General features: G+C 38.1%; 1 protein-coding gene across 7 annotated transcripts in view; it reads left to right on the top strand.

Moving 5' to 3' along the window:
• The window catches only part of rabl6a (RAB, member RAS oncogene family-like 6a), a 66,220-nt gene extending 45,371 nt beyond the window's left edge, over positions 1-20,849 (top strand). For 6 of the 7 annotated variants that reach the window (XM_087253182.1, XM_087253180.1, XM_087253178.1 and 3 more), the window contains 6 exons: positions 455-629; positions 3,794-3,991; positions 10,627-10,864; positions 13,138-13,324; positions 15,515-15,573; positions 19,658-20,849. In XM_087253182.1, the coding sequence (XP_087109308.1) occupies positions 455-629; positions 3,794-3,991; positions 10,627-10,864; positions 13,138-13,324; positions 15,515-15,573; positions 19,658-19,861 (1,061 nt within the window). In that variant the 3' untranslated portion in view covers positions 19,862-20,849. Of the gene's footprint in view, positions 1-454; positions 630-3,793; positions 3,992-10,626; positions 10,865-13,137; positions 13,710-14,215; positions 14,374-15,336; positions 15,574-19,657 lie in introns of all 7 variants that reach the window. The other variant, XR_015490728.1, reaches the window with a different exon arrangement.
• The last annotated feature ends 4,996 nt before the right edge of the window (positions 20,850-25,845 follow it).

The following is a 25,845-nucleotide window of genomic DNA, read 5'->3' as shown; positions in this document are numbered from 1 at the left end:
ACGTTCGTTCATTAATTTTCTTTTTGGCTTAGTCCCTTTATTAATCTGGGGTCGCCACAGTGGAATGAACTGCCATTTTATCCAGCACATGTTTTACGCAGTGGATGCCCTTCCAGCCGCAACCCTAAACTGGGAAACACCCATACACTCTTACACATGCTCTCATACACTGCGGCCAGTTTAGTTTATTTAATCCACCTATATCACATGTGTTTGGACTTTGGGGGAAACCCGAGCACCCGGAGGAAACCCACATCAACATGGGGAGACTCAAACTGACTCAAACTCCACACAGAAATGCCATCTGGCCCAGCTAGGGCTCGAATCATCGATCTTCATGCTGTGCTACCCACTGAGCCACCGTGATGCCAGAAACACAAACATTAACCTGAAACTTGCAGTAGCACACTGAATTTCCTGATATTAAAACCTCTTGTGGGCTTGTCTTCATCAGAGTCTACAGGCTCTGAAAGCGTAAAGGCCTCTGGAAAGGTGCAGAGTGTGGATGAATTTGTGCCGGAGGTGGGATTGGACCGAACCTTTCTGGATGACGGTGGAGCAGCAGCAGCAGCAGCGGCTAAATCAAAGAACAAACCTCCAGCCTCAGCTCCCATCCTGGACAGTGACAGGTGAGCTTTAATAACTAATAGATTGTTTAAAAAAAAAAAAAAAAAACTCATCCAATCAGCATTTAAAAGGCACCTATTATGCAAAAATCACTTTTATAAGAGGTTTATACACAGTTGTATGTCAGTAGTGTGTGAATATAACCAGCGTCTAAAGCAGGTCGCACACCAGAAGCGCCGCTCAGTGATGAGCCACGTAGCGCCATGCAGCGTCATGCATTTTAGATTTCTAAACATTGGTTTCTATCAGGGTACACACCGGCGCCGCAAGTCGCCGGCGCTCAGCCATGACTCAGTACACAGCCGCAGCACAGAGCGCCATCTGATTAGTTTTATGTTAAATTTCATGCGAATGTGCACGTCTGGTGTGTGATACTTTACACTGTCATGTGCGTGCCGTGTTGCGACGCTTCTAGTTTGCGACCTGCTTAATGGTAATCATTAATTAATTGTATTTGTTACAATCACACTTGATAAAAACAGTCTGCAGAAACACTTTGATTGACATTCTCCCTTTGTTCGGGTCATCAGAGGGGAAATCCCCGCCCATTTGTGATTATCACTCCCTCATTAGCATAAGAGGTTAGTCTTTTTTTGAATCTGCCACTATGCTGACACACTGGCATTTGTAGCTCCGCCCTTTTCTGAAAAGCGCACAATCTCATTTGAATTTAAAGCGACAGTCACCAAAATGCCACAATTGGGATAAAAGCCTAAAAGGGTCAGTTTCAAAGAGTTAGAAAACATTAATTATGAGGTATTTTGAGATGATACTTCACACACGCTCTAGGGACATCAGAGACATTTATTTTACACTTTGTAAAAAAAGTGGCTTAATATGTCCGCTTTAAGCAGAATATAAAATGGGTTTCCGCAGGGTTTAAAAAGTCTTAAAATGTCTGTAATCCCAACATCTCAATTTTAGGCAATAAAAGTCTTATGTTTACTGAGATATTGTGTTGTAGTTCTTAAATATTTTTTAAACGGGTCCTAATTTTCCTTTGCTCATGTATTGCTACCCAATCTGGCCAAAACCCATACAATCACCAACAATCATCTCAATAAAACTTTTATTTAAAAAGGTCATTTTAACTCTATTTATCATTCATTTATTCATTTTTTTTGGCATAGTCCCTTTATTAATCTGGGGTTGCCACAGGGAAATGAACTGCCGACTTATCCAGAACATGTTTTATGCAGTGGATGCCCTTCCAGCTGCAACCCATCATTGTGAAACACCCATACACTTTTACACACATACACTATGAACAATTTTAGCTAACCCAATTCACCTGTACCGCATGTCTTTGGATTTGTGGGAGAAACCAGAGCAACCGGAGGAAACCCACACTAACCCACTCTCTATTTATCATAATGGTTTAATTATTTTCCTTATAATAAAATTTGTTTAAAAGTGCTCTGTGTACACTGACCTGGTCAGATTGTGTGCATAAGTTTTTTAAACTTTTAAACATTTGTTCATTATTTTTTATTTTAAAAATCTTTTTATGTTGGAATAAAGGGTATGGATACAAGTAGAGCTTTCTTGTTTTTACACACTTTAAATATTTTGCTAAGAAATATAAAAAAAAAATATTATTAATTTATTATTGTATAATAAAATGTATTAATTTTTTTTTGATTGCGCAAATAGTAATCTTTTTCATCCAGGCCATTAAAAAAATTCTTAAGTCTAAAGTTTAATTTATAATGGTGTTAAAAAGTCTTGTTAGTCTTATAATTGAACTTGGTGAAACATGCAGAAACACTGATAAACATATTGCACATAATTAGAAATGTTTTTTTCTATTTGTAAATTCCAGTTCAAAGTTATAGGGGGTATGAAACGATGATGCAAACTATAAAAATGAATGCAAACAAAAATATTCATTTAAAATAGCAGGAGTCTCAGTAACTTTCGCTTCTTGCAGACTTTAAGGGCCCTATCATACACGTGGCACTATGTGGCGCAAGGTGCGACGCAATTGTTGTTTGCTAGTTTCAGCTTGGCGCAAGAGTCAATTTGACGTTTTGCACCACGGTGTTTAAATAGCTAAATAGTATTTGTGCTCATATGTGCGCCCATAGGCGTTCTGGTCTAAAAAGGGAGGCGTGTTGAAGCTCATTGCTGGCACGTTGCTATTTTGAGGAACTAAAATAGATTTTTCAATAGACCAGAACAAAGCAGGTCGAGTCCAGCGCAGAGCGCGTTAGTTGTGCGCCACGCTTACACACTGCTTAATACACACAAGATGTACAGCAATACACAAATATCTTTACAAATGAAAAAGAACAAAAATATTAAGGATATATATAGGACATAAATATAAAGGATTAAAATATTACAGATTATTTTCTAGCCTACATAAATATAATAACCAAACTTTCATGCCTTCTTCATCTTGGGAGGCTTTTTCAGTTCATTCATGACAAATTGCTTTAGTATAATGTTATTATTATTAGCAGTATTATTTATTATATTCATATTTATATTTGTTTTATTAAAAACAAGCTTAGATTTGTCCACCTGTCAGGTTTTAGACCATATGGGGCACAGCATGTGTATTAGGACATAGCTCAGGTTTTTGAGCACACTTTGTTATTATTGTTCATTTATTCGCTTGCTGGAAATTAGAACTGAATTTAAAAACAGTTTTAAAACAAATTTTTGCGCTTAACAAACAATTAATTATTTATAGGCTAATTGATGTCTGTGCGTACAAGGTTTCCCTATCCATGAGAGCGAAAGTGAAAGTAGATAATAAGGAGACTTATCTCTCATTTTCGCGCTGCAGATGCTCTGTTTAACTGTTTTCTTGTAAGTGAAATGCTCAGATTTTCCACTTACGAAGTCCGTCATGTAAATAGCAAATGCGCTTTGGCACGGTGCAACTGGCTCTTAAAGGGGGATGAGACTCTGATTGGCTTATTCCCAAAACACACCTATAACTCAATAAGAGAATAAGCTCAACCCTGTTAGACCATGCGCCACGGTGCAAAGAGGCTTTTTCCATCTTTATTTTAGCAAAAGTGGATTCTGACACACCCTGAAAGCGTTTGCGCTTTGCACTTTGTGCATGAACCATCAAAATAGAGCCCTAAGAAGTGAAACGGGTCTAATTTTGGTCCCGCATTAAACTCATGCAGTTTTCCTGTGTTTTCCTCAGTGATGGAGAGGGACGGGGAAATCCTCTGGTCTCCGGCTTCCAGGATGATTTAGATCCAGATGACAGAGTGCCGAGTCAGCCTGCAGTTAAAGCAGTGGTGCCGAGCAAAGACATCACACTGACCAGTGATGAAGAAGCGGAAGATTCACCTGTTCACCAGCAAAAAGCCATCAGCAGCTCAGGACCAAACACAAAGGGGTAACATAAAAAAAATAAAAGCATCTTAGCAATTCCAGTGTTATGGATGTGACGTTTGCAGTGAAAACTTTAAGAGTCACGAAACACCAAAACACATTATTTGAGCTGTTGACAGTCATATTTGTGTCCTACGCTGCTATAAACATTATTAGGACACAAATATCTCACAAAAAAGTGAAAATTGGTTGTTCTTGTATTATTTCGAGCAAATTCGTTCTTCCGGTTTTAAACTAATTTTTAAAGATGCGTCACGGAGATTAGATACTTGTCTACTTGTGTGTATTCCAGTGTGGAGAGTGGATGTCTGTAACGGCATGTACAATGTGACGCGTTTGAGTGTGCAGCATTAATTCATGAGAAAGACTTGGTTCAAACCAATCAGCGCTCTCTATTGTGAATGGGGTGCAACTTCAGTACACTTTTTCTCAGTGGCTTTGGTGCATTTCTCACAACACTGTTTACATTTGCACAACAGTAAATGCATTTCTCAAAACAATTAGTCGTTTGTGCACATCACAGTAGCAGTTTCTCATTTCTTCCAACAAATTGCAAATGCTTTTGGACGTGCATCCATGGCTTTCATACAACTCTCTGCTGTTTATAACATGATCATCTGCTTATGTCAGTCAGTCAGTCAAAATAACTAAACTTGTGAATGCTGAATGGTCACTCCATATAAAACTCATTATATCCAAAGTCATTATATACAAAAATGTTGAACTAGTTGTCGAAATCTGTCAAGCAAATTTGATAAAAAAAATTTAATCTTTATTTTACTGAAAATCTCTTCTAAATTGAACAATTTCATGAAAGATTTGCAGACCTGTGTGTGTCGTAGGTTCAGTTCCAATATGTACTGCAATATTGTTTACAGTTGTGCACAGCTCTACCCAAAGGAAGTTTGTGTTTGTTATAAATAAGGGTGTGTTTATTCTTTTGTACAATGCTGTGAATAAATTATAATTGTAAAGAGCAAGTGCAGTAAACATGTGAAACATACATATTCAGTGTCTTGTACTCAGATGCCTCACTAAATGCAGTAATGTCTAACTTTACTGTTTTTTTTTTTTTAAATGACTGTGCAAGTAGTATATAGTGCTGTCTTGAGCATTTTCAGGAAGTGTCACCAACATCTGACTTTTTTGCATTTTCCAAGTTATCAGCTAGGTTTTGCAGTTTGTACTAATTGTTTTGAGAAATGCATTAACTGTTGTGCAGAAATGCACTACTGTTGTGAGAAACGCACCTAAGCGATTGAGAAAAACTGTAATATTCATGATAGCTTCGAAAACTGTTTTACCTGTTACAGTGTTCCGACGGCGGAGGGATGCCACGTTGTTTTGCCAAAACAAGTGAGAGAAGAAGAATTATTCGGAGACGCAGGTTGTCAGTTTAGTGTTTATAAATGTGCAGCAACGAAGGTTTTGTTTTCATTTCCCCACACAGCTACTCATGTGTGGATTACAGTGCACATGGCAGAAATACGTTTGTAAGAAACATTCTTTACCCGAGAGCTTTTCTCATTGGGAAATGGTGCAATCCCGATTTGCTGCTTGTCTCCTTTTAAAAAAGACGCAGCTCGAGTTGGTGTTGATTGTCCTGTCTTTACAGATTTGGTAAGTGTGTGATCAGTGTTTTTTGTTTGTTTATTCAGATGGCAAAGTTAGTTGGTATTGTCAGCAGTACTCTTTCAGTGTTTAAAGACAGACTTTAGTCAAAATGATTTAGGTACTAAGTTTACAGTACGCTAATATCACTACAATATTATGGACTGAAAGATCCGCTGTAAATGCGTCTCCCAGAGTGTAAACATGTAAACACCGCAATCAATCTATTACAGTCGTGTGGGATTTTCACTGCATTTTGTGACAGGATAGTCAATACACACACAGCTTTCTGGCGCTACCTACCGAGTGCATCTAAGTTAGCGAGAAATGCGGAAGGTTTTTTTTCTTTTTCCATTTGCCGTGCGGAATTAAACATTCCATTAAAACTACACTCTCCAGCAGTTCCTCACATCCAATATCTCACTTGTATTGGGGGGCATGCATTAAATGTTCCTAAATGAAAGTGAAAGTGCCAAACTGCAGTTAAAGTCGACAAATTAATAATTTGGCAAATAGTTTGATTACTGATATTTATGTAAACACAGTCACCGTCTTTCTCCCCTGTGTCTATGTGCCCTATCATACAGCTGGCGCAATGTGGCGCAAGGCGCGATGCAATTGTTATTTCCTACTTTCAGCTTGGCGCAAGAGTCGTTTTGAGGTGTTGCGCCATGCTGTTTAAATAGCAAATGCATTTGCACTCATTTGTGAACCCATAGGCGTTCTGGACTAAAAAAGCAGGCGTGTTTTGGCGCGTTGCTATTTTGAGAAACTATAATAGTTTGTTCTTTAGACCAGAACAAAGCCAGTCTATTGTCTGGCGCAGAGTGCGCCTCGCTTACACACTGTTTGATACACACAAGATGTAGAGCAATACACAAATATCTTTGCATATGAAAAAGAATTAAAATATTAAGGATATATATAGGATATAAATATAAAGGATTAAAATATTACAAAACCTATTATTTTCTAGCCTACATGAATATAAAAACCACTGCCTTTCTTCATCTCGGGAGGCTTTTTCAGTTCATTCAATTTGCTTTTGTATAATGTTATTATTATTAGCAGTATTATTTATTATATCGTTATTTATATTTGTTTTATTAAAAACAAGCTTAGATTTGCCCACCTGCAGGTTTTAGACTATATGAGGCACAGTATGTGTTTTAGGATATAACTCAGGTTTTTGAGCACACTTCATTATTATTGTTCATTTATTCGCTTGCTGGAAATTAGAACTGAATTTAGAAATAGTTTTAAAACAAATCTTTGCGCTTAACAAACAAAATTAATTATTTATAGGCTAATTGATGTCTGTGCGTACAATGTTTCCCTATCCACGAGAGCGAAAGTGAAACTAGATTGAGATGCCTTATCTCTCATTCTCACGCTGTAGATGCTCTGTTTAACTGTTTTCTTGCTTGTGAAATGCTCAGTTTTTCCACCTACACTTACTTTACGTCATGTAAATAGCAAATGCGCTTATGGCGCAACGCAGCTGACTCTTAAAGGGAATGGGAGATGAGACTCTGATTTGTTTATTTTCAAAACACACCTATAACTCATTAGGAAAATAAACTCAACCCTTTTAGACCATGCGCCACTGCGCAAAGCGGATTTTCCCGTCCTTATATTTGCAAAAGTGGATTCTGACTCGCCCTTAAAGCGTTTGCGCCCTGTGCATGGATCGTCAAGATAGAGCCCTGTGTGTTTGTTTTGCCTTTGTGAAAATCAGCGCATGCTCGAACCAATAACTCCCATTTTCATGCAAACCCTTCCCTCTTTCCCTCCCCCGACACTCCAACCTAAACAGAGTTGGACACATCCACTTTCCTGACTTTTTTCAAACTAGAGGTGTGAAAACAGACTGCTGAGACAGGGGGGTTTCATGGCCCTTTAAAACATTAATTCACAGACAGTGTTAACATTATAATGAAACATCTGTTTGTATTCTTTATAGTTTACAGTATACACCATACTCTGTCAATTAAACTGCACAACCTAAAAGAAACAATGCTCACAGAAAAGACAAGATTTGTCTTTTTAATTTATTATTATTTTGGATTTTAATTTATTTTACATTTCTTGCATTTATGAGGTAAAAAAAGCTTTGTTATGGATGTGATATCTCTTCATTATGGATGTGTCAGATGTGAAATTGGCACTTGTGTGACTTTGATAAATCAGATATATAATTGTTTGAAAACATTGCCAGAGACATTGAGTATTTTTACACTACTCTAAAACACAAGCCTACACAAAAAACATTGAAAGGGTTTCACTATTTTGGTTAAAACCTAATTTATTTTTTCACTGCACGGTTGACATTTGCATGGAATTGCTCATCTTACTTTTAATAGAGAAACTTCTGAGAGAGGCAGACATGCTGAGACCTGACCAGAATTTCCGGAAGATTTGATGGATGGATTTAATTAATTTCCCTCCCTGTTGACGAGCTTTCAAAATAGAAATTATTCCATTAGCTGAGAGACTTCTTCAATTACTTTAATTATATCCACTCTTAATGAAGGCATAATCTATTTTCATTTCTTTATATTATTGTACTTTTTAAATCATTTTACCTTAGCGTAAATTATTTTGATGGATGGATGGATTGATACATGGATTTATAAATGGATGGAGGGGTGGATGAATGAATGTATCTATGGACGGATGGATAGATGGATTTATAAATGAATGGAGGGATGGACGGATGGATGAGTGTATCTATGGATAGATGGATTGATAGATGTATTTATAAGTGGATAGAGATATGCACGGATTGATGTATCTATAGATGTATCTATAAATGTATCTATGGATGGATGAATATATCTATGGATGGATTGAGAAATGGACGGGTGAATGTATCTATGGATTAATGAATGTATCTATGGATGGATGGGTTAATAGATGTATTTATAAATGGATGGAGAGTTGGTTGGATGGATAAATTGATTGATGGATGGATTTATAAATGGATGGGGGAATGGATGGATAGATGGATTGATTGATGGATGGATTTATAAATGGATGGGGGGATGGATGGATAGATGGATTGATTGATTGATAGATGGATTTATAAATGGATGGAGGGACAGACAGATTAATATTTTTGGATGGATGGGTTGATGGATGTATTTACAAATAGATGGATGGATGGTTGGTTGGATGGATTTATCTATGTATGGACAAATGTAACTATGGATGGATGGATTGATAGATAGATTTATGGATGGAGGGATGGATGGATCGATGGATGTGTCCATGGATAATTGGATTTATAAATACATGGATTTATAAATGGATGGATGTATCTATGAATGGCTAAATGTATTTATGGATGGATGGATTGATAGATGGATTTATGAATTAATGGATGAATGTATCTATGGATGGATAAACTTTAACTTTACATTTATAATTTATAAATGGATGGAGGGATGGATGTATTTATGGATGGATGGATTAATAGATGAATTTCTAAATGGATTGATTGAGGGATGGATGTTTCTATGGATGGATGAATTGATAGAAGAATTTATAAATGGATGGATGTATCTGTAGATGGATGAAAGTATATATGGATGGATGGATTGATAGATGGATTTAAAAATATATAGATGGATGTTTGTGTCTGTAGATGGATGCATTGATTGATTTGATGGATTGATTGATGGATGGATGCATTTATCAATGGATGGATGGATGGATGAAGGGATGGTTGTATAATTGTATCTATGGATAGATGGATGGATGGATAGATATTTAGATAAATGGATGGATAAATAGATTGACGGATGGATGAATTGAAAGATGGATTTATAAATGGATGGAGGGATGGATTGATTTGATGGATGGATGGACTAATAGATTTATAAATGGATGGATGAATGTATCTAATAGGGATGTAACGGTATCAAAATTTCACGATACGGTAATACCTCAGTATGAATGGCACGGTACGGTATTTATTGAATCATTTACAGGAAAAACAAAACTATTGAAGAGACTCAAAAAAAGTGCTAGAATGTTCAGGTTACCTCAACACTGAACAGATCAATGACATACAAATGATCTGTAAACTTTCAAACAGGAACTTAAATTATTAAATTTTAATAACAAAAAATATTAAACCATGTAAAAAAAAAACACCACTCGAAACGACAAGCCATGAGTGAGATAGAGGTCTCTTGGTGGTACAAGTCAATGTCTCCATCAATCTGAGCAGTGTGCTGTGTTCTGCTGTCCCCTTGACTAAAAGAATCCCCATCATGTTAGTCGTATTCCCCGACTTGTATTTCAGCACAGTCTGGCAGTGCCTGCAAACCCTTTTTTTCTGTCACCTTTTCTTCTTTCTTGTTTCTTTTCAGAGAGAAACTGGAATGCTTCCACACATCTGATTTAAAACCCGCTTTAGGTTCGACCATTTTTAGCTCTTTTCTTTTGCCGCTATTAGCAGCGCCCTCCATTTCTGCATTACTGGATCTGTAGCGACAACAGACCGCAAAGGATAATGGCCACGCCTTGGCTGATGAAAATTGTAGTTTCAGCTACCTCCCATTCGCTCCATTCGCCTAAGCAAACTTTTCACCAAAAGACCTATGATTTTATTGAGTCACAACCACGGTAATATTGAAAGAAATTGCTATTGCGGTATGACGGTATTTACAATATTGTTACATCCCTAGTATCTATGGATGGATTGGTGGATGGATGAATCTACTAGATATATGGATGGATGGATGGATGGATAGATGAGTGGACACACAGTAGATAGGTCTCATATTTAATAAATGATAACTTCAGGATGGGATTTTCATCGAACACACCTCATATTTGCATTCATTAATTTACCAGATAACTTGTTTTAAAAGGCAGTTTACAAGTGAAGATTACAGAAGCTCTTCAAGCCATCAAAAAGAAGAAGTATATAAATACTACGACAAGTCAAAGTTAGTTTAATATTCGATACATACAGTTGATTAAAGATATTTGATCTGAATTCTCACATTTATTTCCCAGATCTTCACTGAACTCTGTCAAACAGCTGCAAACAAAGTCAAAGGCAGCTGAAAGGCCCCAAAGCCTGAAGACCACAGCGGGATCTGCAGTGCAGAGAGCCAGCCTGAAGACAGGAGGCACTGTTGAGGCAGACTCCGATTCAGACCGAGAGGCTCCAGTCGCTCAGCAGATGCTTTCATTTGTCATGGACGACCCGGATTTTGAGAGCGAAGAGATTGATATTCCCAAAGTCAAGAAGGTAGAGTCCATTTCTACACTCTTAATTTTCTCTTAATAAATCTTTAATTTCAATGTAGTAAATGCACACAGCCTTTTAATCTTCATTCAGCCAGCCCAATGGCTTCCACTGAACTGTCCATTACAAAATAGGGCTGCAGGAGACTAGAATTCGGTACTAATCGATGCTGAAGTTTTAAAAACGTCCATTTCCCGCTGACATTTGAGCACTACTGAGCCCGTTCTTAAACAGCGCTGGTTTGTCATTGTGCTCAAGTACTCAACAGAAGTGACTGTGACTGGCCGTGAAGGTCATTAGTAAACTCACCGCTGTTTACTGAGTGTAACCACAGATACAGGGACACTGGAGTGTTTTTAACCCGCGATTCATCAGCGGATCGCTCCGACAGTATGTCAGCTTAAAGACAAACCAGCTGATCGACAGGACTTTGAAACACTCCAGTGTCCCTGTATCTGTGGTTACATTCAGTAAACAGCAGTGAGTTTAGTGAACTGATGAACTTCATAGCGAATCACAGTCATTTCCGTTCAGCACGTGAACATGTCAGCGGGTAAGTGACGTTTTTAAAACTTCAGTATCGATTGATACCAAATCCTGAAAAAAATAACGTCATTGACAGATTTTTTTTCAGCAGTGATGGAAAAATCTGAAGGTGATCCGTCATTTTGACGGATTATGCTGAGGGTGATTTATTGTAATTTGTAGCTAATTGTAATTCCCACTCTTGTCCAGCTGATGGCGATTGTCCTTGTTTTGTCTCCTCTTTGTCACCGCTGCGTACAGTTGCAAAAATGTCACAGCTGCTGAGTGTGAGAAGTTTCTTTAAATGGCCAAATAGTTGTGATATTAAATATAAAGGTGAAAAAATAGGAAGTGATGCAGTGGACGATGAAGAACAAACAGAAAGGAATCCTCAGTCGCCGACAGCTGTTCAAGCCAACCAAGCAGCAGCAAGGAGGTCAGGTGCTTTGGAGTGCGTTGTGAGCACTACCAGTAGACTGTAAAATATAGGCACTACCGAACGCGGAGGGGTGCAGAAGGAGTGCGTGCTGTAGTATTTTTCCCCGGTGAAACGAGTGCTTGCAGGATCGGGTAATCCCACATTCAGAGAATCCAGCAAACTTAGTTCTGATCACAGCCTTAGGAGAAATGTTTCCTAACTACAAAACGCTGGCTTAAGTGGCGCTAGTAAATCTGGTCTTTGGTCACGAAAAGTCGACTTTCCGAGGCAAAGACACAGAATTTATTGACAACTGCCTCTGCATCAGTCTGCCTTGATGTGCTTGATTGCGCACTGGCAAGCACCCAGTTCAGGTCGACGCAGGAGGAAGATATGAGTCAAATAAATAAATGAATAATTTCGCCTATATGCTCATCATGCAAGTTCATTATTTAAATATGAACGAAAAAGCAATTATATATATATATATATATATACATACACATACATACCATACATATACATACATATATATATATATATATATATATATATATATATATATATATATATATATACTTGAAGTCAGAATTATTAGCATTTTTTTTCTATTTCCTAAATTATGTTTAACAGAGCAAGGAAATGTTCACAGTATGTCTGATAATATTTTTTCTTCTGGTGAAAGTCTTATTTGTTTTATTTCGGCTAGAATAAAAGCAGTTTTTAATTTTTTATGAACCATTTTAAGGACAAAATTATTAGACCCTTTAAGCATTTTTTTAATAGTCTACAGAACAAATCATCTTTATACAATAACTTGCCTAATTACTCTAAAGTGCCTTAACCTAATTAACCCAGTTAAGCCTTTAAATGTCACTTTAAGCTGTATAGAAGTGTCTTGAAAAATATTATTATTTATTTATGTATTTTTTTGCCATGAAAATTTTGGTCTTTTGCCATTGATGCTGAAATTGCGTTAAAATAAACAGACTGTTAACAGTAATAACCCTAACTGAATTGCACTTAAATGTATCACAAATCATGTTTTTATCATATCCAGTCTCTATATTCACGCATTCACATGTTATTTCTTATTTCTAATTTATCAGTGAAGTGTTATTTTATTGTGTTATATTGTATTATGTTGTATATATCATATTCTATCGTACTTTTGTGTGTTTGAAAAGAGCTTTTATTAGTCAAAAATGTTTCATGTGTAAATATATAGTGTACAATAATACCCTGTATTCATATTTAATGCATGAAAACTCTAGATTTAAAGCTCAGGCAAAAAAAAATTGCTGATTTTGCCATTGTTTTCTATTGTCCATAGGGGGCTTTTTCTGCTCGAGATGACTTTTCTGACCGCTCGGATGATGGTTTTGTGTTAGCTGGACTCCCAGAGCTTCCCAAACCTGTTGCGCCGTCATTTCAGACCCTTAATAGTGACATTGACCTGTTCGGCTTGGGGTTTGAAGAGGCGACACCTAAAACTAAAGAAAGCAGTGAAGATCAGGAAGGTAATGTTGAGTTAAACATCGACTGATTACCTAAATAAAGAGAATTCACATCCTCATGTTAATAGATGTAGGATAAGTAATGATTAAAATGATTGAATCACTTAATGAAATCTGTCCTAGTTTTTAACTGTTAATTTAAGCGTCAGTTTAATTAACACTTTATATGGGATTACTATATGCAGGTGAATTCTGCAGTTGCATTGATTTTAATGGAGACATACAGAGAATAATGCGAGAGTTTGCAAAAATTAATGTTTTTATTCTTGGTATCAGTTTAACTTGCACTGTACCACTCACTGTAATATGAGTATCCATAGATTCAGTCATTCATTTTCCTTCAGCTTAGTCCCTTTATTAATTTTAGGTCACCGCAGCGGAATGAACCGCCAACTTATCCAGCATGTTTTACGCTGTGGATGCCCTTCCAGCTGCAACCCAACACTTGGAAACATCCATACACTGTCACATGCTCATTCTCATGTACACTACAACCAATTTAGTGTATTCAATTCACCTATAGCACATAGGGAGGAAACCCCCACTAACGGGGAGAACATGCAAACTCCACACAGAAATGCCAACTGGCCCAGCTGGGGCTCCAACCAGCGACCTTCTTGCTATGAGGCGACAGTGCTATCCACTGAGCCACCGTGTCGCCTATCCATAGAGCAGTTGGTAGCGATGTTGCCTCACAGTAAGAAGGTCGCTGGTTCGAGTCCTCTGCTGGATCAGTTGGCATTTCTGTGTGGAGTTTGTGTGGGTTTCCTCTGAGTGCTCCGGTTTTTCCCACAGTCCAAACACATGCACTATAGGTGAATTGGGTATGCTAAATTGTCCGTTTATATGTGTGTGAATGGGAGTGTATGAGTGTTTCCCAGTGATGGCTTGCAGCTGGAAAAATGTTCTGGATAAGTTGGTGGTTCATTCTGCTGTGGCGACCCCAGATTAATAAAGGTACTAAGCTGAAAAAAAAAAGAATGAATAAATGAATGCACTTTTCAAATAAATCTTTCCACACCTTTAAACATGTGTTCTTTAAAATTGTTTTAGTTTCAGGGTTCTTACGGGTGCTGAAAATCCTGGAAAATGCTTTGTTTTTTAATAAAGTGTTTTCAAGGTTAAAAAAGTGCTTGGATATTTTGACAAAGTGCTCGAACCTGCTTGAATTTGAAATTGCAGGGCTCGAAATTGTGACTGTTTTGGTTGCATATGCGCACAATTTTGTCTATGTGACCTCAAAATATATTTGGCAGCGTATGTGCGAGTACATAAATTGTTGTCGTGTGACCAGTTTTCATTGCAAAATGTTCACCGCATGCGCATATTTATGGAGCTAATAATATGCCAAAACAATCTGAATTTGAATTGTGATAAATAGAATTATTAGCAATTGTAAGTTAATAAAACTGATTATATGCTATTAAAATTGTTTTGAATTTGAGTTTCTTAACTTGATTTTTGAATTTCTTAACTTGATTATTGAACATCTGAAATTTACGATGATTTTTTGGATGGGTTCAGAATACAAAGCAGGGCTCGTAATTGCGACCATTATGGTCGCATATGCACCCAAAATTTTATCTATGCGACCTTAAAATATATTTGGGAGCATTTCTGCGAGTGCTTAAAATTGTTGTGTGCGACCAGTTTTTTTTGCAAATTGTTCCCACACATGCGCGGATTCGGCAGACATTCACGCAGGATGTATCTCTAAGCTCTTTGTCTGCACTTGGAATGCGAAACGCAGCGCTCGGGAATGGTTTAAAACAGTTGTCATGTCAACTTGCTGCAGTAAACAAAGCCAAGTCCGTAATGCTTGCCCCGCCTTCACGCTCTTATTATTGGCCCACCACTGCTCTAGCACTGAACGCGAATGATTGGTTAATGTCAGCTGTCAATCACTCAGCGCCTTTTGGTTTCGGATGACAGAGAGAGCTACTACCGCAAAAAATTGTAAAGCGCTGAAGATGAGAATGGAATTTGAGGTTGGAAAAGGTGTAAGAACTCTGTAGTTTGGACAGCATTTTTTTGTGCTTAATGGGATCTAGTAGCACGTTAAATTAATTGAGAATTTTTTAAAAAGTAGAAAGTATTTATACAATATTTGTTTACAACATGGTTTGTACTTTGCACTTTAAAACAAATGTGTTCCAACATAACACACAGTTATAGGTCTGTTTTGTTTTGCAGATAATGACAGCAGACACTCCACTAAGGACAAGAAAAAGAAGAAAAAGAAAAGCAAAGAAGTGAGATATGAAAAAATTGACCATATTATTGATTGAAAGCGATTAATAAATCAGCCTGTGCAGTTAAGCTGACAATATTTGTCTATTTTTAAATGTATTTCTGTTAGGAAACAGTAAGAAAACAAATAGAGAAATTGATTCACAAATCCACATGCAATACTCAAGCAGAATGCATTTCACTAACACAGTGGTTCTCAAACTTTTTTCACCAAGTATCACCTCAGAAAAAAAATGTTGCTCCAAGTACCACCTTAATGACCTGTCAGCATTATATAAAAATATGGGATACGCCCCCAATATCCATTACAAATATGGGGAGGAAATTAGCTTCACATGATAGAATGCATAACAAACATTAGAAAATTTTAAATAAAATAAAAGGTTTAGCTTATTAAAATCAATTCACTAATCACATCAGTGTAATTGTACACGTTAAAGGGTTAAAAGGTTTTTTTTTTTTTTTTTTTTTTTTTTTTTTTACTTTAATTATTTAGCGATTCCTCCACGTACCACTAGAAGGAAGCCTGCGTACCACTAGTGGTACACGTACCACAGTTTGAGAACCACTGCACTAATGCATAGAAGAAATTAGTTAAATTAATATGCTTATCCAATTTTATTTCTTGTTATTAAAGGCACAATATGTAAGTTTTTTTAACCAAAAAACACAGAACAGTTATATATTTTGCTGACTTAAGTACTTCAATTATCCCAAATGTTTTAAAAATTGCTGAAATACAATGAAATAAGCTATTTTAACTTGTAAGACAGAGGGTGTGCTGTGTGTTCATGCTAATAACGTCACACACCCTCGATTTCTGTTTTGTTTTGTTTTTAGAAAACGGGTAAGGTTAGTTGTATTTATATATCGCATTTATTGTGTAAAGCCATTAGGCTTGGGCGGTATACAAATTTTGGTACCGTCAAACCTCCTCCCTATTTTATCCAGTATTACCGTGCATAATAAAAAAATATGACGTAATGAAACTGAGGTTCGCGGTCACCTGTTTATCTTGTTCGTATTAGAGATCTGGGTGGGGCACACACAGAAAGCGCGAGAGAGACGCACAGCACCACACTCTCTCTGTGTGTGTGTGTGTTTGTGTGTGTGTGGGTGTGGGTGTGTGCTTTCCGAATAAAGCGCGGGAGTGGCTGCGCGGTCTTACAATATCGCTTCCGAGCAAGCAAGCACGCGCACATCCACGTGGATGCTGTGTGTGTGTGCCTCTCTCTTTCTCTCATTCATACACACACACACACACATCGAGAGAGAGAACCAAGCGACACACAGACAGCATGCTCTCTTATTCACACACACACACACACACACACACTGCAGGTGACTTGGTGCGTGATTCAAAATCTTACCTCACCTCTCTCTCCTCCACACTGTCCCGTCATGACAATCACGCATACTCATTTGTAGGCATTAAATAAATAATATTTATTATTTAATACTTGTCTCCTACTTAAGTGAATTGTTTTTATGAGGGTATAACGGTATTAGAACTGACACCGTTGCTATTTTTAGATCCTGCGGTATACCATATTACCGTATTACTGCCCAAGCCTAAAAGCCATACACCCAAAGGGCTTCACAATCATGAGAGAGGGTCGCCAGTGCGCAGCAGCCACAGGACAACGGCGCCAGTGCGCTCACCACACACCAGCTATAGGTTTTGGCCAAGGACATCGGGGTTACACCCCCACTCTTTGCGAGAAGTGACATGGGATTTTTAATGACCGCAGAGAGTCTCATCTGAAAGACGGCGCCCACTGACAGTATAGTGTCCCCTTTACTTTACTAGGGCATTAGGTCTCACACAGACTGCGGGTTGAGCGCCTCCTGCTGGCCTCTCTAACACTACTTCCAACAGCAACCTAGTGTTCCAATGTGGTCTGCCATCCAGGTACTGACCAGGCTTAGCCCTGCTTGGCTTCAGTGAATAACCAATCTTGGCCTGCTGGGTGATATGGCTGTGAATCCAGCTGATACGGTAATATGGCTGTGAATACATCAGAGACTTCAATATATTGTGCGTGTGTGTGTGTGTTTTAAACTGCACAGAGCAGCATTACTGTATAACAGAAGCCTAAAAAGTATTTAGTCTTATAAAACAAAGCTGCTGCTTCTCCTCGTGATCACGAGCTATGAACAGGAAGCGCTGGACGATGGCATAATTAAAGCTCCGCTGCTTTTGTGCATTTCTTTCATTTCCCTTCTGCTTTCAGCTTTACTCTGCTTCATGCTATCATGATAATAAGTGTTGAATACGTTAGCTCATCCATCCACATGATTCCTGCAGGAGTCCCGTAGGATGTAATGAAGACCACAACTCCCATGTCTTCTTATGCCGTCATCAAAATACACCTTTGTTTGTTGTGAAAACACTCCCTCTAGTGGAGTAAAGTTACATAATGTGCCTTTAATTATAACACCTTATATTCAAAACCAGCAACCTTTTTAATATCACCATCAGCTATAGAAAATGTATCATATCAATGTATTCTGTTTGCAAAACAAAATAAGTCCATGGCACTTGAAGAATAAGTAAACAAAGGTAAAAAGGCTTTATTAACATGGCTATTATATTAAAAATAGCACTTATGAGTTAGCTTTTTTTCTCTTATTTTGCCTTTTACTTTATTTCATTTACATGCTTTAAAGAATCCCTTATCCAAAGAGCAATAGCCCCTTTCACACATACAGACCTTTCCAGAAAAGGTATGTGTGAACAGGCACTTTTTGAAAATACCGATAAGTTCGTTCTGGCATTTTCACGGAAAGAGAAGATGTAACATTACCAGTAATTCGTTGGAATGCTGAAAATTTCCAGAAAGAGCACACTCACGCTTAGAGCGTGCTGACGTGAGACGTGTACTCTTGCCAATCACAACACTCGGACGCATTCACATCTGCGCTGTTTATGAAAATAAAAGCTATTGAATATTTTTCAAACACATTTAGCTGCTAGTTGTTGGTCAGCTAACAGTTCTATCTTCCTCAGGCACGTGCACACATAGAGCTCAACCTGTGCAGTGCACATGCCCTTTTTAGTCTTGGATATAAAGTGCCCTTCCAAAATGATCAAAAGTGCCCCCGCGACACGACACACCCTTCGTCCCGCCCTTCATTAGGGGCGACAACACCGCTATTGAGTACGCGTGCTCTACCCACACCCCTCCCCCCCATTTTACACTACGCGCGCGACAACACAGCTGATCGGAACGCGCGCGACAACACAGCTGATCGGAACGCGCGCCACAGCACAGCTGATCGGAACGCGCGCCACAACACAGCTGATCGGAACGCGCGCGACAGCACAGCTGATCGGAACGCGCGCGACAACACAGCTGATCGGAACGCGCGCGACAACACAGCTGATCGGAACGCGCGCGACAACACAGCTGATCGGAACGCGCGCGACAACACAGCTGATCGGAACGCAACAACAACGCGCCCCACACTCCACCCCCGCGCTCTTCAAAAAATGTATCCTGCGCATGCCCTTTGAACGGTCTCTGCATGGGCCTGATCTTCCTTTTTAATGCCGTCTGTGTAAAAAAATGATCAATAAAATGCTTATGATAAACTGCTGTTTACCTTCAAGCTCTGCTTCAGTTGCTTGACGCGTGTCCACGTGAAGCAGCCAGTGAGCGGCAGCGCACACACATACTATGAAAATCTCGACATGCGAAAGTGTTCCCCCACATGTTTTTTATCAAAGTTGTTCACAATACCAATCCATCCACAGAGTTTGTAATTGTTTACAAATACAAGCGCAGCCGTTTAGAGCTCATTTCTGGTTAATGATGTCATAATTTGCCAATATTTTAGAATGGATCTTTGGAACGTTCTTTCCAGGAAAAAAAAACTTTTTTGTCTGTGTGAACAGCGCTTTTTTGAATATACCGGTAAAGTTGTTCCAGAAATTTTCTGGATATTTACTGGTATCACTGTGTGAAAGGGGCTAGTAATATATTAATTACGCTTGAAGCTCATTCTGTTTGTTTTTTTTTTTTATATATATATTCTGTTTTCTGTCCCACTGTTTAGTTATCTGAAATTCTCTTGTTGTTTTAGGAGGATGAGAAAAGCAGCAAAAAACGACACAAGCACAAGAAAAAGGAAAAAGAGGAGCCCGGAACGGGAGATGAGAAAGACAAGAAGAAGAAGAAGAAATCCTCCAGGACCAAGAAAGCAGCAAATGTGGATGATCTTGAGGCTTTCCTGGCGGGAGGAGACGGACCCGGAAACAGTGAGGGCGGAGACTATGAAGAACTCTAACCAATCAGGATTCGACACCATGTGACATCATCGCCAGGTCATTTTCCAATCCATTCCACCTGTTTTCTCAGTGCCTAACCTTTTGGATCTCCACAGCGTTTGTTTGTTCTTCCAGCGTCGCAGCTTTACGTCGTGCTTTCTCAAAATTGCTACATCACACAATTTTCCAAAGTTATTCATACTTTCAGACTTTTAGATGCGTCAGATTTCACACACATGATCAAGAGATATTCCGTTATTAACTGATTAAAAAGTCATTCCAGCAAAACTATAGTGTTCAACAAAGACTTGAGGACTTGTTTAAGCTTTATTGGGGTTTTTTTGTGTGTTATGTGTGTTTGTGTCCTATATGTGTGTCCTTGAAGACTTTTACAACCCTGTGTGTATTTGTGTGTTCTTAGCAAACAAATGGAGAACTTTATCCACATGCACTACACAAGCAGATTGAATTTCAGTAATGCATAAAAAAAAATGGCTTGCGCTTCATTGAATCTTTCCTCTTGAGTTTTATAAATCAGAATAAGAATGAACACTAGGGCTGCACGATATTGGAAACAACTGACATTGCGATATTGTCTGCGATAAATTTTGCGATAAGAATTTAATTTCACAATATGACTTAAGCAGCTGTTTGGAAATAATTAAGAATGTCACATTGATTGGGATGATTTTATGAACTAAACAGTGTGTGCATGAGTGTGTGTAAATGTGAGAGTGTATGGGTGTTACTAGAGCTGCATGATTAATCAAAAAAAGATCGCGATCTCGATTCGACCCCCTAGACTAGGGGTGCCCAAACTCGGTCCTGGAGGGCCGGTGTCCTGCAAAGATTAGTTCCAACCCCAATCAGGCCCACCTGGACTAGCTAATCAAGCTCTTACTAGGGTTTCTAGAAACACCCTTGAAGGTGTGTTGAGGCAAGTTGAAGCTAAAATCTGCAGGACACCGGCCCTCCAGGACCGAGTTTGGACACCTCTGCCCTAGACGATCTTAATCCAGCATTTGTACGATTCTGCCAATCATATTTTCAAGTTCAGGAGAGAAGCATAAAGGCGGCCGTACAAGTCTTAATGTTGTTTTACAAACATTGCATACAATGTGGACACCTCCAAAAGTGTTAAAAGTGTTGCATACTGTATTTATGAGGTATAATTTACCCAATACTGTCTGTTCTGTCTTCATGTAATGATATATTCACAGCCGCGAAATCACACGTGACGTGAGCTGACCGTGAGCTGTTACCACAGAGAGGGCGGGCACGTGCCTGTGAATGAAGTCTACTTTAGTGAACAGAACCTGCATAGGCTGTGAATAACAGGTAACAAAGTAGTAAATAACATTCAGTTTGTTGCACGGAGCAATCGTTTGAGAGCCACGCGTGAAGTATGAACCACACTTAGCAGTGAAAATGAAACCTAAAGCACGCACATCATTTCCATAATCACATCGTATTTTAGAGTTGCGATTACGACAGGCATTTAATGTTTGTCTTTCATAGGGAACACAGAGTTGTACACGAAAATAAATGTTTAACAGTGTCAGTATAACTACTGTAGCCTATATAATGTTGAACATAATGCAAGTGGGAATCTGATAATGACAAATGTCTGATTTTACCAGTAGAAAAAAAATAGTCTAGTAATGTTGTCAATGACAGATAGCAAGCAGGCCTGTGCAGAGACTTTCTAAGGGGCATGTGCAGCCAGGAAAAAAAGTAAAGTGGGTGTCGGGGGTGAATGAGGGGAGGTTTGGGGCGATCGCGAGCTGCACTTCAGTTCATTTTGGAAGGGCACTGTCTATTCAAGACTAAAAAGGGCATGTGCACTGCACAGGTTGAGCCCTATGTGTGCACATCCCTGACTTAAAGCATAGGTTTTAAACATAATAATTCGGTAATACTTTACAATAAGGTTCATTAGTTAATTCATTTACTAACATTAACTAATCACGAAAAACACATGTACAGCATTTATTAATCATAATTGAACATTGACTAATGCATCATTATCATCCAAACTTGTTAACATTAGTTAATGCACCATGAGTTAACATGAACTATCAATGAACAACTGTATTTTCATTAACTAACATGAACAAATACAGTAGTAGATGTATTGTTCATTATTTGTTCATGTTAGTTAATGCATTAATAAACATTAGCTAATGAACCTTATTGTAAAGTGTGACCAAGTCTATTCAAAATTGAGCATTTTAACCAACAGTAGACCTACATGTCATATTATTATTATTGTTTTTCCATGTGTTTGAGAAATAACAGTAATAATAGGCTACTCATATTAGCCTTTATTTTTACATCTACAGAATCGTGAGAAAATCCTGATCTTTATTTTAAGCAAAAGAACCGCCATTCTCATTATAGCCAGAATCGTGCAGCTCTAGGTGTTACCCAGTAATAGGTTGTGGCTGGAAGGGCATCCGCTGTGCAAAACATAGGCCGAAATAGTCAGCGGTTCATTCCGCTGTGACATCCTCTGATAAATAAGTGACTAAGCCAAAGGAAAATTAATATTTATTTTCAAAATGGGGTGTACTCATTTATGCTGAGCACTGTATGCAAACAATAGAAAGCTTCAAGCTTAATTAATATATTAGTGCTCATTGGGATAAGGGATGCTTTAAAAGTATGCAAATCTAAAAAACAAGTCAAAGGCCAAACAAGTGAAACAATTTCAAAAGCCTTTATTAACATGGATATTATATTATAGCTGTTTGGAAATAATTAATAGTTTTACATTGATTTGGATGATTTTGTAGGATCTGCATAAAATATCCAAAAAAATAAATGAAAACTTAAACAAATTAAAGCCCAAATGAAAACAACAAAACAAAGATACTGTAATAAAAATTAAATATGCATTATGTTTTTTGGTGGAATCCAACGATATTGAAGTATAGAAATTTAATAATCAAATCTAAAATAACCCGTATTCATTTTATAAGCAAAATTAATCTTCGTAACAGTGGCAAAACTCTTTTTAAAATTTGCTTTAAATCCTACAATCATAGACCTTAAAAACACATCCAAGTTAAAATCTTTCAAACTATTAGATTAAGGTTAAAATTCACAATGACTCCACGAATCATGTACTGCCCAATAAAAATGCAGGGTTCCACTCAACTGATTCATGTTGTCCCAAAACGATTTGAGTTCTCTTAAATTTAAGTGGATTAAACATCAAACAATTAAGTTGTCTCAGAAAAATATCAAGATTTACTTTTTGAGTATCTACATTCCTACTCTTACCTATGGTCATGAGCTTTTGGTCATGACGGAAAGGATAAGATTTTGGATACAAGCGGCCGAAATGAGTTTCCTTCACCAGGTGGCAGGGCACACCCTTATGGATAGGGTGAGTAGCTCTGACACCCGGGGGGAGCTCGGAGTAGAGCCGCTGATTCTTCACTGCAAGAGAAGTCAGCTGAGGTGGCGCGGACATCTGTTACAGATGCCTCCTGGACGCCTACTTAGTGAGGTGTTCCAGGCGTGTCCCACCGGGAGGAGGCCTCGGGAAGACCCAGGACACGCTGGAGGGACTATGTCTCTCGGCTGGCCTGGGAACGCCTCAGGATCCCCCCGGAGGAGCTGGAGAAAGTGTCTGGGGAGAGAGAAGTCTGGAGTTCTCTCCTAAGACTGCTGCCCCCGCAACCCGGCCCCAGAAGAGCGGCAGAAAATAAAAATGAATTGAGTATGAACTGTGGTTTCTGCTTTGTTATAATCCCAACATGACATTGCAGATCCTGCGAAGTGACTATTGCAGATGCGCACGTTGCAATATCGATGCTTAAACGATATATTGTGCAGCCCTAATGCACACATTTTCAGTCTGTCTTCCATCAATTGCCCCATGTAATTCTTTTCAGTAATTACACAATGTTTTACACAAAGAAATTCATTCAGCTTGTGCTTCACGATTGAGACCTGATATCATGATCATGGGACATTCATTGTCTTCCAAATGCTACATCATGATTTATCAAACACTAAAACAGTCAGTGTTTAATAAGAAAAAGCCTCTTTCACCGTCTTTCCATTAATGCCTTAAATTGATTCACACTTAACAAAATTAAAGCCTTTTTTAGAGCAATCCTATAAAGTTAATTAACGGCCAAGACTCTGGCGTACTGCTAACATTGACAGAAATACTGCTCGCTGAAAAGACACACTCTTTCTATTGCAAACCATTAGATTCACAACCAAGTCGTTTGACGACTTGTAAATATGTTTTATTTTACAAATGTTACATCCACAACCTGACAAAAGTCTTGTCGCCTATCTAAGTTTTAGGAAGAACAAACAATAACTTGACTTCTAGTTGATCATTTGTTATCAGATGTGGCTTATATGAAAAGCAAAGGCCTCTAAATTACACTTATTTTACCAAAATAAAATATGTTCAGGCCTTGTTTTTTTTATTATTTCATTAGGACAGTAAGGTCTAACTTTGCTTAGGCAAAAGTCTTTTCACTGGACAGAAATAATGTCCAGTATTGAATATAAAGTCCTGCTGCAGTGGAGACAGAATGAATATTGTGTCTGACTCCATCATGAGCTTGGAGGACTGCTGCCATACATCTCTGACATGACTCAAATCACTGATTAATAAAGTCATCTGGAATGGCAAAGAAAGCGTTCCTGCAGGACTCCCAGAGCTCATCAAGATGCTTTGGATTCATCTTCAATGCCTCCTTCATCTTACCCCAGACATGCTCAATAATGTTCATGTCTGGTGACTGGGCTGGCCAACCCTGGAGCGCCTTGACCTTCTTTGCTTTCAGGAACTTTGATGTGGAGGCTGAAGTAAGAAATGAGCGCTATCCTGCTGGAGAATTGTCCCTCTCCTGTGGTTTGTAATGTAATGGGCAGCACAAATGTCTTGAAACCTCAGGCTGTTGATGTTGATCATCTACTCTAGATCTCTCGCACGCCCCCATACTGAATGTAACCCCAAACCATGACTTTTCCTTCACCAAACTTGATTGATATCTGTGAGAATCTTGGGTGCATGCAGGTTCCAGTAGGTCTTCTGCAGTATTTGTGATGATTGGGATGCAGATCAACAGATGATTCATCAGAAAAATCAACCTTCTGCCACTTTTCAAAATGATCAACTAGAAGTCAAGTTATTATTTGTTGCTCTTACAACTGGGATCAACAACAAGATCTTTGTCAGGTAGTGTAGTTTCTGTTTCCTGCAAAAATTCTCAGCATCTAGTTTGCAATTGACACGTTTCTTGGCTGTTTATCTTTATTTATATGTAAATGTATTTTTGGTTATAACTCGTGTGCTTGTCAGTAGTTATGTGTAGATCTAGTGTTTTAGATTGTCGTGTCCGCTCTTTTTACTCCAAATAACTTCATTTAAAGGTGGCCCAAGCATGGAATTGTGTCCATTTTACAGTAAATTAGCATCAGCCCTGTATTATTGAGTAAATCGAACTCAACAAGAACCGATAGAGAAATAGACTCTACTGTATTATCTCCAAAAACAGGCTGCATTTGTAAAATTCACGAGCGAGTAATTGTGATATCAAGTCATATTTGGCATGCATACGGTTTTGCTTTGCATTGTAATATCACCTAAAATTAAAAACATATTTTGGATATCAAATAATCCTGTGAGGTTCTGAAGAATGAACGCTAAATAGACTGACAGATGATTGTTTACTCGAAATGGGCATCATCCGTGAAAGCAGATCAGAAGTTTTGCTTTGATTGTTCCATATAATTAAATATGAAATGACCCTTTTTTCAGATTTCAATTCATCAATGTTTAATTCTGCTCACGTTTCATGAATAATTTCCACGTGTTTACCGCCTTTATTTAGATTTGTTTGGTCACGCATTGATAAATGATGACCAAATATATTCAGCCATTTTTTAAAAATACTTTAATTGTTGAATTGAATTAATTTTGAAATCACCGTTTGCATAAGAACGATTAATTCTGCTTGTTTCATTGTTA

This window comes from Danio rerio, chromosome 5 (genome assembly GCF_052040795.2).
Source record: "Danio rerio strain M-AB ecotype USA chromosome 5, GRCz13ab, whole genome shotgun sequence".
Classification (NCBI taxonomy): domain Eukaryota; kingdom Metazoa; phylum Chordata; class Actinopteri; order Cypriniformes; family Danionidae; genus Danio; species Danio rerio.
Note: the sequence above shows the minus strand (reverse complement) of the source record. Positions and strands in the feature narration are given on the sequence as shown.